Source organism: Sinocyclocheilus rhinocerous, unplaced genomic scaffold (assembly GCF_001515625.1).
Source record: "Sinocyclocheilus rhinocerous isolate Xijiao unplaced genomic scaffold, SAMN03320098_v1.1 scaffold302, whole genome shotgun sequence".
NCBI lineage: Eukaryota > Metazoa > Chordata > Actinopteri > Cypriniformes > Cyprinidae > Sinocyclocheilus > Sinocyclocheilus rhinocerous.
Window position 1 is genome coordinate 36,220 of NW_015638976.1, and position 17,206 is coordinate 53,425.

Here is a 17,206-nt window from a genome sequence, read left to right on the forward strand (position 1 = left end):
GTGTCTGTGTGTGTGTTTGAGTGAGTGTGTGTGTCTGTGTGTGCGCGCGTGTGCGTGAGTGAGTGAGTGTGTGTGTGTGTGTGCGTGAGTGTGTGTGTGCGTGTGGTTTACCTTATTACTTTATGACCAGTAAGAATTTGTGACTCTCAGGCCCCGCCCCTGTGCTGCTCTGATTGGCTCGTTCAAACTCACAGCTTTGAGCTCCCACATGTGTGACCTGCAGCAGCCGGGTCAGCCTGAGAGGGGTCGTGACCTCTGTGTGATGAGATCATTCATTAAGTGAGGCTCATTGTGTCTGTTGGTGTTCGTTCGAGTGGAATCAGATGAACAGACAGAAACACACCACAGATAAAGATGAAGCTCCTCATACTGTCTGTCTTTACGTTGATATTTTTTTATAAATATTAATTATTTTAATATATACATTATAATTAATCTTTTATAAAATATTTGACAACTTTAAAATATTTAATAGAATTATACATGTGATTTTTTTACTTTATACAAATATTATAATATAATATAAACTACTATATATTATCCATAAGACGCCAGACAGATAAAAATACACCACAGATGAAGATGAAGCTCATCACTATCTGTCTGTGATGTATTTTCATGGTTGTGTTTGATGCAGCTGTTCTCTGATCGTCCCGTCTCTCTCTCTCTCAGCCGGTCCTGAACCGCGCGGGTCTCCCTCAGGGCCCGTCCGATCAGAAGGTCGTCGTGGTGACGGTGGACGACTGTGACACGTCGGTGGCGCTGCGCTTCGGTCACGTGATTGGAAACTATTCGTGCTCCGCCCAGGGCAGCCAATCAGGATCCAAGAAGTAAGAGCGCGAGTCTGATGAGCGCTAATCGCCGGTAATAGCGTGAGTGTGTAATGTTGCGTTGTTTTGCGGCAGGTCTCTGGATCTGACGGGGCCGCTGCTGCTGGGCGGCGTTCCCAAACTCCCCGAGGAGTTTCCCGTCCGGAGCCGGCAGTTTGTCGGCTGCATGAAGGACCTGCGCATCGACCAGCGGCACATCGACATGGCCGGATTCATCGCTAATAACGGAACGCTAGCCGGTGAGGAGCTACCGGTGATTTATCGCGCTTCCTGCGACAGTGTTTTCCCGTAACGAGCGCATTATGTTGTTTTCCCAGGATGCTCGGCGAAGCGTAATTTCTGCAGCACTAACCCGTGTCTGAACGGCGGCGGTTGCGTGAATCTGTGGGGTTCGTTCCGATGCGACTGTCCGCTGGGATTCGGAGGACGGAACTGCGAGAAAGGTGAGCGAGCGTCACGTGAGCCGCGCGTCCGTTAGCGGCGGATCGGTCAGTAACCACACCTATCTGTCTGTCTGTCCGCAGTGATGCCCAACCCGCTGCGTTTCCGTGGTAACGGGCTGTTGTCGTGGCGGGATGTGGCTGTCGTGGTAACGGTTCCGTGGCACCTGGAGTTCATGTTTCGCACGCGGCAGCCGACGGCGACGCTGATACACATCAGTTCAGCACAACAACACAACCTCACCATACAGGTGCCGTTAAAAACATACTCCATATTCATACTGTTTTACAAATGAGGGCGTCGTTAAACGAAGGTTTCACCAACTTGAGCTCTCAAACAGATATGAAGCACACACGGTTGAGCAGCTTCAGCAGCAGGTGCACAGACTGATTTTTTCATGTGTCTGCAGCGCCTCCTGCTGGCTGTGTGTGATATGACACCTTACACACACAAAACCGGAGTTTAACAGGCAGTTTTTGTTGTTATTAGATTTGAAAAACACCATAAATGTGATTTTTTTTTTGTTCTATGTATTTGTATTTCCTATTGAAAGTTGGAGTGGGATATTGATAAAATAATTTATACTTGCTTCATTCAATATTTTATATGAATATACTGTAATCTTATATATTATAATATGTATGATGACTTCTAGAGCATGTTTGATTGGACAGATGTTTGTGTAGTGCATGATGATGTCATCAGTTCAATTCAAGTTTATTTGTATAGCGCTTTTCACGATACAAATCGTTTCAAAGCAGCTGTACAATATATGTTTCTACAATATATTAGTAGTAGCTTATCAGTGGTGATGATAATATTACCAAGGGGCAACATGTATATTAAAAATAGCAGAGGACCTAGGACAGATCCTTGTGGCACTCCATATTTTACTGGTGATAATTGAGATGATTCCCCGTTTAAATAAAAAAAGTGGTAGCGATCGGACAGGTAGGATCTAAACCATCTTAAAGCCTGCCCTTGAATACCTGTATAGTTTTGTAATCGATCTATGAGTATGTCATGATCTATAGTGTCGAACGCAGCACTAAGATCAAGTAAAACTAGCAATGAGATTGCTCCGCCCAGGGCAGCCAATCAGGATCCAAGAAGTAAGAGCGCGAGTCTGATGAGCGCTAATCGCCGGTAATAGCGTGAGTGTGTAATGTTGCGTTGTTTTGCGGCAGGTCTCTGGATCTGACGGGGCCGCTGCTGCTGGGCGGCGTTCCCAAACTCCCCGAGGAGTTTCCCGTCCGGAGCCGGCAGTTTGTCGGCTGCATGAAGGACCTGCGCATCGACCAGCGGCACATCGACATGGCCGGATTCATCGCTAATAACGGAACGCTAGCCGGTGAGGAGCTACCGGTGATTTATCGCGCTTCCTGCGACAGTGTTTTCCCGTAACGAGCGCATTATGTTGTTTTCCCAGGATGCTCGGCGAAGCGTAATTTCTGCAGCACTAACCCGTGTCTGAACGGCGGCGGTTGCGTGAATCTGTGGGGTTCGTTCCGATGCGACTGTCCGCTGGGATTCGGAGGACGGAACTGCGAGAAAGGTGAGCGAGCGTCACGTGAGCCGCGCGTCCGTTAGCGGCGGATCGGTCAGTAACCACACCTATCTGTCTGTCTGTCCGCAGTGATGCCCAACCCGCTGCGTTTCCGTGGTAACGGGCTGTTGTCGTGGCGGGATGTGGCTGTCGTGGTAACGGTTCCGTGGCACCTGGAGTTCATGTTTCGCACGCGGCAGCCGACGGCGACGCTGATACACATCAGTTCAGCACAACAACACAACCTCACCATACAGGTGCCGTTAAAAACATACTCCATATTCATACTGTTTTACAAATGAGGGCGTCGTTAAACGAAGGTTTCACCAACTTGAGCTCTCAAACAGATATGAAGCACACACGGTTGAGCAGCTTCAGCAGCAGGTGCACAGACTGATTTTTTCATGTGTCTGCAGCGCCTCCTGCTGGCTGTGTGTGATATGACACCTTACACACACAAAACCGGAGTTTAACAGGCAGTTTTTGTTGTTATTAGATTTGAAAAACACCATAAATGTGATTTTTTTGTTTGTTCTATGTATTTGTATTTCCTATTGAAAGTTGGAGTGGGATATTGATAAAATAATTTATACTTGCTTCATTCAATATTTTATATGAATATACTGTAATCTTATATATTATAATATGTATGATGACTTCTAGAGCATGTTTGATTGGACAGATGTTTGTGTAGTGCATGATGATGTCATCAGTTCAATTCAAGTTTATTTGTATAGCGCTTTTCACGATACAAATCGTTTCAAAGCAGCTGTACAATATATGTTTCTACAATATATTAGTAGTAGCTTATCAGTGGTGATGATAATATTACCAAGGGGCAACATGTATATTAAAAATAGCAGAGGACCTAGGACAGATCCTTGTGGCACTCCATATTTTACTGGTGATAATTGAGATGATTCCCCGTTTAAATAAAAAAAGTGGTAGCGATCGGACAGGTAGGATCTAAACCATCTTAAAGCCTGCCCTTGAATACCTGTATAGTTTTGTAATCGATCTATGAGTATGTCATGATCTATAGTGTCGAACGCAGCACTAAGATCAAGTAAAACTAGCAATGAGATGCAGCCTTGGGCTGACGCAAGAAGCAAGTCAGTGTTTATCTGGTCTGTGAATGATGAATGGACGTCACTGAGTGTGTGTGTGTGTGTGTGTGTGTGCCAGCTGAGGGAGGGTTACGTGTTGACGTCGCTTCAGCGCGGCGAGGACTCCACCGTGTCTCGTGTTGATGATGTCACAGTGAGCGACGGCCAATGGCATCATGTGTTGCTGGAGCTCCGGGGCCCCGCGGCGGGCGGCGTAACGGCGGCACTGAGCCTCGACCACGGCCTGTACACGGTCAGACACCATACGCTTGACCTCGCCTTAAAATATTCAAATCTTTATTATGTTATAGTTTAATACAATTAAAATGTTTTATGAAGACTTTTATCATTTTAATTTATTTACGAATATAATGTAGACATAAGGGTGTGTGTGTGTGTGTGTGTGTGTGTGTGTGTGTGTAGTCGTCTATGGATCTGGACTCTAAGCTGAAGGGTGTTAAACTGAAGACTGTGAGTGTCGGCGGAGTCACAGACAGCAGGAATAAAGTCATCAGTGGATTCAGAGGATGTGTTCAGGTGATACACACACACACACACACACACTCTCTCTCACACACACACACACACAGATATATGATCATCACATGTGATTGTCTGCAGGGTTTGTGTCTGGGTGACTCCACCTCGGCTCTCGTGTTTCCCAGCATGCACCAGGCTGATGTGGTGAACGTGGAGTCGGGCTGCAGTCTGCCAAACCCCTGCGGGTCGAACCCGTGTCCGGCTCACAGCGACTGCAGCGACGACTGGGACACACATTCCTGCAGATGCCACAGCGGTCAGTCCGATTATAGTGATCCATATCTGTGATTAGTTTTTGTTTTGTGTTTTCCGTTTTGATTACAATTTTAGTTAGTTGTATTTTTTACTTAATTGAAATATTTATTATTTATTTTGTTGTGTTTTTGTATTGTTTACACATGATAACAGGTTACTACGGCAACAACTGCAGCGACGCCTGTGCTCTGAACCCCTGCGAGCACCAATCAGCATGCAGCAGGAAGTCAAGCTCCGCCCACGGATACACGTGTAACTGTCCCAGCAGCTACTTCGGCCAGTACTGCGAGAAAAAGTACGAGTGTTTCCTGACGCGCGCAGATTCACGGCACTGTGATGACGTGTGTGCTAACGTGTGTGTGTGTGTGTGTGTGTGTTCAGGATGGATCTGCCGTGTCCCCGCGGATGGTGGGGCGATAAGTCATGTGGTCCGTGTAACTGTGACACGGCTAAAGGATTCGACGCCGACTGTAACAAGACCAGCGGCGCGTGTCGCTGCAAGGTTTGATCAAACTTTATTGCTGTGTCTATAGTTAATGCTTTTAGTTTTGAAAATGTTTATTAAAACAGTATTTAATCATTTATATTTATATGTTTTTGGTTAAATTGTATAGTTTTTTATTGTTTAGATTTTATATTATTTAATAAACTATTATTTATTTCGATTATTTTATTTTATGTTGTGTAATAAATTGTATATTTTATTAGATTATACAGTGTATTAAACAATATAAAATTAATTTAATAAAAATACATTATACAATTTATTAAACAGTATAAAATTATAATAATGTATTGTTGTTTAATTTTTATGTTGTTTAATAAATTGTAACATTTATATTATATTCTTATTTTAACATTTATTTTTTTATCATACTATTTTAATTTTATACTCTTTAATAAACTATTTTTTTCCTGATTATTTTAATGTTATAAAATAAAATATATTGTTTTTTATATTGTAATTAAACAAAAATTAAGTTATAAAATAAAAATATTATATAATTAATTTTTAATTCTATTTATATTATTCTATTAGTTTATGGTGTAAGTTGTAAAAAAAAATTTTTTTTAAACTTTATTTTAATATTGTATTATTATTAAAAAAAAAAAATCTGTTTTTTTTTTATATTGTTTAGAATATTTTAGAATTTATTATTTTTATTATACTATTTTATTTTTATACTTGACTGCTAGTTAGAGTGTTGTGTTAGCATCTAGTCATCCAGTTTTTTTTACCTAAAATGCAGAAAAAATGGTCCTCATGTCACACAGACCACACCAGTTGAATATGTGTGACCGTCTGTGTTGTAAATGTAATGTGTGTGATTCTCTGGTCAGGACAATCACTTCCAGCCTGCAGCGAGCGCGGCGTGTCTGCTGTGCGACTGCTACGCCGTGGGCTCATTCTCACGCTCCTGCGACCGGGACAGCGGTCAGTGTCCGTGTAAGCCAGGTGTCATCGGGCAGCAGTGTGACCGCTGTGATAACCCCTTCGCTGAGGTCTCTTCCAGCGGCTGTGAAGGTCAGACTCTCAGACACACGCTCATCAGGCTTTCATGTGTGTCCCACAATCCCTCAGTAACACGTGTGTGTGTGTGTTCAGTGATCTACGACAGCTGTCCGCAGGCTATGGAAGCAGGGATCTGGTGGCCGCGCACCAAGTTCGGTTTACCAGCGGCCGTCTCGTGTCTGAAAGGATCCATCGGTACGAATCAAACATTTAACACTCACAATGTTAATATAACGTTGTTTTTATGGTAAGAATGGTCACTTTATCAGATTAAATAGCTGTAAAGTTGCTGAGAAGGTTTTTTGAAGACTTTTGTGATTAGTTCAAGGTCATTTCCAGAAAAAAAAAAACTTCAAACAGCGTTGTGTGAACAATAGCAGCTAATATAAACACATAAAGCTGCACATGTTCTGCCATGTTTAACATGGTTTAACTAGTGTGCTGTGTGACTTTACCTTGGTAAGAAGATAGATGTGCTTACAATTACATATTAGCATTTTACATCTTCATATGTGACTTAATCTAGCAGATACTAGTGTTGAAACAGCTTTTAATGGTAAATAATCTACAAAAACAGATTTTTTTCCCCAGCTTTATTTACATTTCAAAGTAAATTGTCATTTGTGTTAAAAATATTTTAATGACGTTGTATTTGTTTGCAGAAAATGCAAATTATTATTATTATTAAATATAATTATTATAATAATTTATTATTATTATTATTTATTATCAATAAATTAATTATAATAATTTATTAATTAATTACATTATAATTTAGAACCTTTTTATTTATTTAATTATTATTAGTTAAGCAAATCCAGCAAGACTTTTTGGTTTCACTTTAGTGAAATCTGCTAGAAAACTCTTGAAAATCAAGAAAATCATCCATTTAAAACATATATATATAACTTTTAAAGTGAGCTACAAAAAAGCATTATTTGTTTTTTTTGTCATATATTTTACTATTACTATTTTAATATTTTAATTATATTCATGTTTTACTATTTTGGCTTTATATTTGTGTGCAGGAACTGCAAATTTGATTTATTTATATTTGATGTAGTTTGTCCTTTACTATTGTAATGGCGTTGTATTTGTGCGCAGGAACTGCGATCCGTCACTGTGACGAGCACAAGGGCTGGCTGTCACCGAACCTCTTCAACTGCACATCCGTGAGCTTCAGTAAACTCAAGACACTGGTGAGAATCTCACGCCTCACACACACCTCTGGCGTTAGCTCCGCGCGTCCTCACCTGTGTTTTCACGCCTGCAGTCGGAACGTTTGGTGCGTAACGCGTCTCTGATGGACTCCAGTAACGTCCAGCAGACGGCGGCGCTGCTGCGTAACGCAACGAAGAACGTGAGACAGTTCTACGGCAGCGACGTGAAGATCGTGTATCACCTGACGCGTGCCATACTGCAGCACGAGAGCAGCCAGCAGGGCTTCAACCTCACCGCCACGCAGGACGTCCTGTTCAACGAGGTACGCGTGCGCAGCTGCAGCGCTAACATGCTACAACGTTGCACAGTTTTGTTTTTTGAGTAAAGCTATTTCAGTTAGCTTTCCATTTAAATAATGCATAAATAATATAGTTAAGAAAATTAGTTTGCATTCTAAAAGTAATGTTTCTTAAGTATTTATGAACTAAAAGTAGTGATGCGACCAACTACATACATTTAGCTTTGCAAGCTATTTTCTCTCAGATGTAGCATTAGGAAGTCCTGCGTAACAAAGTATGCGTGTGCAGTTTTAGCGCTGATACGCTACAATTAATGCATGTTGCGCAATTTTTCTTGAGTTAAGAAACACATTATTTCAATATTATTAAATGCATTATTAAATGCGTTATTTATACATTTGTATACTTCGGCACAAAATAACGCATAATACGTACCTAGTTATTTTTATTAGGAATACTAGTCCGCATTTTAAAAATAGCGATTTTTAAGTAGTGATACTACTTAAAGTAGTGATGCAAACTACATTTTTAGCATTGTAAATCTTTTTCTCTCCTTTGTAGCATTTAGACATGACTAATTTGAGTGAAAAATATAATTAATAATTATAACAGTTTATTATGATTTTAATTATATATATATAACGTTTTTTATTAATTATTATTAGTGAAGTAAATCCACGTAAAAACAAGAGAAATGGGAATATTTGTAGATTTTATTTGAAGTTTTGCACCAGATTTACAGGAAATAATAGTTTATTTTTATTAGGAATACTAGATGCATTTTTTAAAGTAACGAAGTAGTTACGAACTAAAACAAGTTACGACATTTTTACTCTGTGATTGGTCGCTGTGGCAGCACCTGATGCACGTGGGCAGCGCTATACTGTCGGTGGAAACGCGCGGACACTGGGAGCTCATCCAGCAGACGGAGGGAGGCACGGCCACACTGCTGCGACAGTTCGAGGAGTATACGAACACACTCGCGCAAAACATGAGGAAGACCTACCTGAGCCCCTTCACCATCGTCACGCCCAACATCGGTCTGTTGTTTCATTCCTTCACTGATTTACATGCACACACCCTCCATCCAAACCCCGCCCTCTGCAAACCTGGATGTACAAAATGATTGATGTGCCAAGAGTGTTTCTGATTGGCTAAAGATTCGCAGGCCACGCCCACTCCCTCTTTTAGTCAGTAATATCGACGCATGATTTATCATATTACAACATTCACTGAAATCTGTCAAAGGTAGTAGTGACATTTTATTTGTGATATTTAAAAAAAATAAACACATGCACTACCTTGACATTTCAGTTTATTTTTTATTCCATGGACTTTTATTTAAATAATAAAAAATGTACTGGAAAAGTTTTAGAGCTTAAAAATCAAGAGAAATAAGTGAGGTATCCGTAGATTTTATTTGGACTTTCACACCAGATCTACATTAACATCTATACATCTATATGATTAATCTAGATACTACAAAACTACTGTTACTGTAAGTTAGCTAAAGTAGTGTTATTTGATATGTTTTTTATTTCATTTAGTTTGTCATTTACTTTGTGTTAAATGTTATTTTAGTTTGCAAACCTGTTTTGAATCAGTAGTTTTCGTGCCGTCTCATTCCAGTCATCTCCATCGATCGTTTGGAGAAGATGAATTTCGCCGGTGCTAAACTGCCGCGTTATGAGTCTCTGCGCGGGCCACGCCCACTCGACCTGGAGACGGCTGTCACTCTTCCCGACTCGGTCTTCATCCCCGCCCCCGAGGGCGAAGGTCAGCGGCACCACAACGAGCCAATCGCAGAGTCCGGCAGAAACCACACGACCAATCGGAAGAAACGGCACCCGGATGAGCGCGAGCAGGACGCCGTCGCCAGCGTCATCATCTTCCACAGCCTAGCGGCGCTGCTTCCAGAGCGATACGACACCGACAAGAGGAGCCTCAGGTGAGACCAGACCAGACTAGACTAGACCAAACTAGACCAGACCAGACTAGACTAGACCAAACTAGACCAGACTAGACCAGACTAGACCAAACTAGACCAGACTAGACTAGACCAGACCAGCCCAGACTAGACTAGACAAGACCAAACTAGACCAGACCAGACCAGACTAGACCAGACCAGATTAGACCAAACTAGTCCAGACCAGACTAGACCAAACTAGACCAGACCAGACTAGACTAGACCAAACTAGACTAGACTAGACCAGACCAGACCAGATGAGACATTCACAGATTCATTGATTGATCTAACGCTGTATGTGTGTATAGGGTTCCAAAGCGTCCGGTCATCAACACTCCTGTGGTCAGTATAACAGTTCATGATAATGAGGAGCTGCTGCAGCACACGCTGGATAAACCCATCACGGTGCAGTTCCGCCTGATGACCACTGAGGAGCGCTCTAAACCCATCTGTGTGTTCTGGAACCACTCCATAGTGTGAGTACACACTCACATGTGTGTGTAGCGTGTAGATATGATGTAGGTGTTTGTGAGCTTGTGTTGTGTTGTGTGTGCAGCGCTGGCGGTCCGGGCGGCTGGTCTTCTAAGGGTTGTGAGGTGGTCTTCAGGAACAACACACACATCAGCTGTCAGTGTTACCACATGACGAGCTTCGCCGTGCTCATGGACATCTCGCGCCGAGAGGTGACACAACTCAACCTAACCTAACCCAACACTAACCTGATCAGAATTACATTAGTAACAGAGGGTTGGTCTCTGCTAACTTGGGGCAGTATACCTTATACCTGTACGTCCCTAGTAACTACTGAAAACACCCTAGAAACTGCTAAGCAACCACAAAAAAAAAACACCCAGAAAACCCTACCAACTGCTTAGCAAAACCCTACCAATCACCCAGGACACCCTAGCAACTGCTTATCAACCATATAGCAATGCCCTAGCAACTATCCAGAAAACCCTAGCAACTGCTTATCAAGCACATAGTGATACCCTAGCAACCACTCAGAAAACCCTAGCAACAACCACTGAGAACAATGTAGCAACTGCTTATCAACCATATAGTAATGCCCTAGCAACTACCCAGAAGACCCTAGCAACACCCTAGCAACTGCTTATCAACCACATATCAACACCTTTTGCAACTATCCAAAACACATAGCAACACTCTAGCAGTCACTCAGAAACCCCTACCAAATGCCTAGCAACACCCCAGCAAACACCCAGAACTCCCTAGCAACTCTCTTACAACCACATAGCAATGCCCTAGCAACCACCCAGAAAACCCTAACAAAAACCACTGAGAACACTGTAGCAACTGCTTATCAACACACTAGAAATCATACAGAACACCCTAGCAACTGCCTAGTAACCACATAGCAATGCCTTAACAACCAGCAGGAAAACACTTCCAACAACCACTGAGAACATTCTAGCAACTGTTTATCAACCATATAGCAATGCCCTAGCAACTGCCTAGCAGCACCCTAGCAACTGCCTAGTACCAACATAGCAATTCCCTAGCAACCACCCAGAAAACCCTGCCATCAACTGCTGAGAACACCAAAGAAACTGCTTACCAACCACATAGCAACACCCTAGAGATCACCCAGAAAACTAGCAACTGCTTAGCAACCACATAACAATGCCCTAGCGATCCCTCTGAACAACACCCTAGTAACTTTTAAGCAACCACTTAGCAACACCCTACCAACGCCCTAATAATCACTCACAAAACACTACCAACTGCCTAGCAACCACTGAGAACACTGTAGCGACTGTTTAGCAAGCACATAGCAACGCCCTAGCAACCACCCAGAAAATTCTACCAGCTACCTAGCAACCACTTAGCAACGCCCTATCAACCACCCAGAAAATTCTACCAGCTACCTAGCAACCACTTAGCAACGCCCTAGCAACCACCCAGAAAATTATACCAGCTACCTAGCAACCACTTAGCAGCACCCTAGCAACCACTCAGAACTAACCTTGTCAAATCCAGTGACTAGTTCTTCCTCTGAAAATGAGTTTCATCTCTTCTGGTCAAGTCAGGTACCAGTTACTTACTGTTTACGTTCTTGGTACTTCCTGGTCTAGACTTGTTGTATCTTTAAAGTCATTCAATCAGATCCTTTTTTTAAATGTTAATACACAGCAATCTGAGGCTGAATAGATCTTGATCCTGATTTGGAACACGGACTGCCGAAGTGTACTTTGCGCTGAAAGTTTGAATGAACGAGTGTTGTCTTTCAGAACGGAGAGATCCTGCCGGTGAAGCTGATCACGTGGAGTTCGGTGGGTGTGACGCTGGGCTTCCTCTTCCTCACCATCGTCTTCCTCACCTGCCTGCGGGCCGCGAGCAGCAACAAGACCAGCATCGTCAACAACGGCGCGGCCGCGCTCTTCATCGCGCACCTCCTCTTCATCTTAGGCATCAATCAAGCCGATAACCCGGTAACACGCACTTCCTGTCTGTCCGTGTGACGTGAGCGTGTGGAATGGTGCGTGACGCCCGTCTGTCTCCCTGCAGTTCCTGTGTACGGTGATGGCCATCCTGCTGCACTTCCTCTGGCTCTGCGTCTTCTCCTGGCTCTTCCTGGAGGGGCTGCATGTGTACCGTATGCTGAGCGAGCTGCGCGACATCAACTACGGCCCCATGCGCTTCTACTACCTGATTGGCTGGGGCGTGCCGGCCTTCATCACGGGTCTGGCGGTGGGACTGGACCCCGAGGGCTACGGGAACCCCGACTTCTGCTGGCTCTCGCTCTACGACACCCTCATCTGGAGTTTGGCGGGTCCCATCGCGTTCGTCGTGTCGGTGAGTGTTCACGTCCGTTTGCACACTTCTGCTAGTATGTACTGAGTTTGAAAGTGTCTGTTTCTCTCTCAGATGAACGTGTTCCTGTACATCATGGCGTCGAGAGCGTCGTGTTCGCTCAAGCAGAAGAGCTGCGAGACGAGAGACGTGCCGGCGTGAGTCTCGTTCACACTGAATCCTGAAGTGTGTGTGTGTGTGTGTTTGTTAAAGTGTGTGTGTGTGTGTGTGCAGGGCGGGTCTGCGGTCAGCGTGTGCTGTGATGCTGCTGGTGACGGTGACGTGTCTGCTAGCGCTGCTGTCGGTCAACAGCGACATGATTCTCTTCCACTATCTGTTCGCCGGATTCTGCTGTGTTCAGGTACTGTGAAGCTGCTTAGCAACCGCCTAGCAATGCGCTAGCAGCGCCTGTCACTTGGGTTCCGATGTGATTGCGTGTGTGTTTGTGTTTCAGGGGCCGCTTCTGTTCTTCTTCCGCGTGGTGTTTAATAAAGAAGCGAGAGACGCCATGCGCTACTGCTGCAGCAAGAAACGACCCGATCACATGATCAAATCCAAACCATCCGTGAGTCTGAGAACAACACTGTTATAAACAACATCAGACTCAAAACAACTAATTACCATTGGTTTTATTTGTGATGCTGCATCGAGCTCTAAATTGTAAACACTATCCGAAAATACAAAACTATACAAAGCTATGGAAAAAATTAAGACTACTTTGAGTGAAATGTTAATATTTGTTTTATTCTGTAAAGGTCTGATAACATTTCTTCCAATTAGATTTTTTTTGTTTGTTTTTTCAACAATTGGTCAAAATAACAAGTCAAGTCAAGTCACCTTTATTTATATAGCGCTTTTAACAATACAGATTGTGTCAAAGCAACAGCGTCTGAAGGTGGAGACGCTGTCCAAACCCGAGGACAGAGCAGAGGATCATGGGACGGAAAACCTGCTGCTGCTGCTGCCCAGTTTACCCAACACTAGCGCACCGCCACACAAAGGTCTGAACGAGCGAACAAAGTATTCTTTAGTTAACTATAATTATAACTATACTGATACCTATAATTATAACAATACAGATAACTGTAATGATAACAATTATTATAATAACATAACAATAACTGTAATTATAGAGATAATCATAATGATAACTATAACTATACCGATAACTATAACAATATACCGATAACTATATAATTATAGCTACAATGATAACGATAACTATCACCATAACTATAATTATCATTGTAACAATATTTGTAATAACTAACTATAACTATAATATACAATAACTATATTAAAACTATAACAGTAACTGTGATAACTAATTATAATTATAACTACAATGATAACAAAATTATACTTAAAACTATAATAACTATAAGTATACCTAATACTTGAGTAATACTGATATAATTGTAACAATACCGATACCTAACTTTATCAATACTTAATAATTATAATAACTATAACTATATTATTAACTATAATATAACCACAACAGTAATTATAATTGTAATAATTATAACTATTTGTAACTATAATAACTAATGATAACTAGAACTATGACTAGCTATAAGTGCTACTGCCCAGTTTAAAGTGTGTTCTATTTTAACGTGTGACCGTGACGCGCAGGAATCCTGAAGAAGAAGCAGCTGTCGCCCATCGCAGAGAGGAACGCCATCAACCGCATCCACAACCAGCTGTCTGGAGACTCCGCCTCCTCCAGCGAGGGCCGAGGGGGCGGGGCTAGGCGGGATCATCTGAACGGGGCGTCGACGAGCGGACTGACGAAAATGCTCGACAACGACTCGTCCGAATCTGAGTGAGTGATTCACGTCCACTGATCCGTGCTCTTACTGTGACTGATTCATCAGTGACGTTATTGTCAAATTTATATTCGAAAATCACAACGACAATGTTTACAATATTATCTTCATATCTTCATGTCTTATAGTTTAGCATGATAGCTGGGTCATAATATAGTTACATTTTACGATGAAATATAAAACTTGAGCAGTATTTGCTACATTGTATAGGCCTATATTGTTTTACATAAATGTACTATATGTATGCGGATAAATATATATCCAACTTTATATATAGAGCTGTGCGATAATAGTTTACATTTTGCTATATATCCAATTATACTATATATCCAATTTTATAAATATAGCTGTGTGATGTCATAGTTCACATTTTGTTATATATCCAGCTTTATATATATAATTGAGTTAACAGTATACATTTTGCTAAATATCCAACTTTATATATAGAGCTGTGAGATAATAGTAACATTTTGCTATATATCTAATTATACTATATATCCAGCTTTATATATAGAGCTGTGCGATAAGTTTACATTTAGCTATATATCCAATTATACTATATATCCAGCTTTCTATATAGAGCTGTGAGATAATATAGTAACATTTTGCTATATATCCAATTATACTATATATCCAGCTTTATATATAGAGCTGAGATAATATAGTAACATTGTTATATATCCAATTATACTATATATCCAATTTTATAAATATAGCTGTGATGTTATAGTTCACTTTTTTTTTATATTTAGAGTTGTGCGATAATATATTTACATTTTGTGATGAAAAAATGTCAAGCGTCCATGAATCAGATATTGTTCATATACGACAGATGCATGTTTTTCTTGCAGATGCTGATGAGTGACGAGGGAATGAAGAGGCGAAGAACAATCGTCCTGTTTCTGTCCCTCCGTTTGATTTTTCCTACATTTCACGCGACAGTTGATCTGATTCTCCGTGCCAAATGCTGACGAGAATTGGTCGTTTTTTACATTTTTGTTTACATACTTGAAGCAAAGCACTTTTTTATTTCTTTCGTCCTCTTGCCGCATCGAAACCAACACGGACATATTGTAAATGAGTGAAAATATCAGGGAATTTCCTCCATGAAGCTGAACTACTGCTGGACTGAGCTGCTGCTGTACGAGCGATAAATGAAGGAACGAATCACTGGACGAACCGTGAGAAGGAACTGACTCCTGATTCAAGCCTTTCACTCGTGTTCACGATGCCTTCTCCACCAGCAGGGCCTTTATTTCGTACCGTTGGAGGAGAGCAACACTTTTGATACTTGCTTTTTTGTACATTTTGGGGACATTTTTATGCGAACTTTTAAAAAGACTGACGTTTAAAACCTTTTGAAAGATACCCTTTGTATTTTATAGATTAGCAATGATGTAAATGTGAATTTAAACCTGTGTTGTACAGATCTCTAACACGTCACGCAAACAACACGCTAACCCATCCGAGCGTTTCATCTGAATCACATCTGCACGATTTATTTACGCAAACGTCACTGCCACCGTTGAGTTTTATCGTGCAATGTGCTGCTTCAGTCTTCTGAGACTCTCCAGACGGGTCATTTTTGGACTTTTGATAACAAATCATGCTGTACCGTTTTATACACATACGGTTCTTCGCTCTGTGCTTTATTATGGAAGCATGTTTAAGCCATGGGATAAAAAATGTAAAATTGCAACTTTTTATCCCACAATTCAGACTTTTTTTTTTTCCTCAGAGTTGCGAGATATAAACACATTTAAAATTCCGAGATGTTAATTTGAGATTTCTGATTTACATTTTACATTTTTTTTATTTCATGTCGGGAACAAAAAAAACATGATTGTGAAATATAAACTCAGAATTATAAGAAGAAAAAAAACTAAAAATTGTGAGATGTAAACTTGCAATATGGAAAAAATAAAATCAGAATTTTAAGATTAAAAAGTCACAGTTATATTTGATATTTTTTATACTGTTGCGGAAACAAAACAAAACAGAATTGCGAGAAACAATTCAGAGGAAAACAATTGCAAGATGTAAACTCGCAATTATTAGTTTATAAATCGAAAATATACAAATATTGCTAAATATAAACTTAAAGTCTGAATTATGAGATAAAAAGTTTAAATTACATTTTTTTTTTTTATTCCATGTTGGAAACAAAAAATATTTGTGAGATGTAAACTTAAGTTTAAATTGTGAGAGCATATAACTCGCAATTTTGTTGGAAAAAGTCAGAATTGCGTGATATAAACTCACAATTCTGAGAAAAAAATTTGATTTGTGAGATGTAAACTTGCAATTTGGAAAAAAAATATTGAACTGTAAGATTAAAAAGTTTTAAAGAGTTACTTTAAAAAAAAAAGTATACCGTTGCAGATACAAAAAAACAACAACAAACAAACAAAAAACGGAATTGTGAGAGGTAAACAAACAGAATTCAGAGGGAAAAACAGTCAAAATTGTAATATGCAAAATCGCAATTAAGAGTTAAAGGGTTAGTTCACCCAAAAATGAAAATTAGCCCACAAATTACTCACCCTCAAGGCATCCTAGGTGTATATGACTTTCTTCTTTCAGACGAATCCAGTCGGAGTTATATTAAAAATGGTCTTTGATCTTTCAAGCTGTTTAATGGCACTCAGCGGGTGTTGCATGCATCAGTCCAAAAGAAGATAAATAAAAAGCGCCCATCCATAAAAAAAAAGTGTCTCACACGGCTCCGGGGGGTGAACAAAGGCCTCCTGTAGCGAATCGATGCGTTTTTGTAAGAAAAATATCCATATTCAAAACGTAATAATCACTTTAATGTAGCTTGCGCTCACTGTTGTACACAGAAGCAGCTCCGGGAGGATGACGCATGAGGCACTTTTTTATGGATGGGCGCTTTTTATTTAACTTCTTTT

General features: G+C 40.9%; 1 protein-coding gene across 1 annotated transcript in view; it reads left to right on the top strand.

Moving 5' to 3' along the window:
* The window catches only part of LOC107750703 (cadherin EGF LAG seven-pass G-type receptor 2-like), a 40,651-nt gene extending 26,354 nt beyond the window's left edge, over positions 1-14,297 (top strand). The window contains exons 7-30 of the mRNA XM_016566212.1: positions 673-830; positions 906-1,069; positions 1,148-1,273; positions 1,355-1,521; positions 4,003-4,176; positions 4,347-4,460; positions 4,545-4,719; positions 4,872-5,013; positions 5,100-5,220; positions 6,060-6,243; positions 6,325-6,426; positions 7,336-7,430; positions 7,505-7,714; positions 8,548-8,731; positions 9,321-9,639; positions 9,966-10,133; positions 10,214-10,340; positions 11,907-12,107; positions 12,184-12,471; positions 12,544-12,626; positions 12,703-12,829; positions 12,923-13,033; positions 13,355-13,469; positions 14,104-14,297. Of these exons, the coding sequence (XP_016421698.1) occupies positions 673-830; positions 906-1,069; positions 1,148-1,273; positions 1,355-1,521; positions 4,003-4,176; positions 4,347-4,460; positions 4,545-4,719; positions 4,872-5,013; positions 5,100-5,220; positions 6,060-6,243; positions 6,325-6,426; positions 7,336-7,430; positions 7,505-7,714; positions 8,548-8,731; positions 9,321-9,639; positions 9,966-10,133; positions 10,214-10,340; positions 11,907-12,107; positions 12,184-12,471; positions 12,544-12,626; positions 12,703-12,829; positions 12,923-13,033; positions 13,355-13,469; positions 14,104-14,297 (3,849 nt within the window). The remainder of the gene's footprint in view (positions 1-672; positions 831-905; positions 1,070-1,147; positions 1,274-1,354; positions 1,522-4,002; positions 4,177-4,346; positions 4,461-4,544; positions 4,720-4,871; positions 5,014-5,099; positions 5,221-6,059; positions 6,244-6,324; positions 6,427-7,335; positions 7,431-7,504; positions 7,715-8,547; positions 8,732-9,320; positions 9,640-9,965; positions 10,134-10,213; positions 10,341-11,906; positions 12,108-12,183; positions 12,472-12,543; positions 12,627-12,702; positions 12,830-12,922; positions 13,034-13,354; positions 13,470-14,103) is intronic.
* The last annotated feature ends 2,909 nt before the right edge of the window (positions 14,298-17,206 follow it).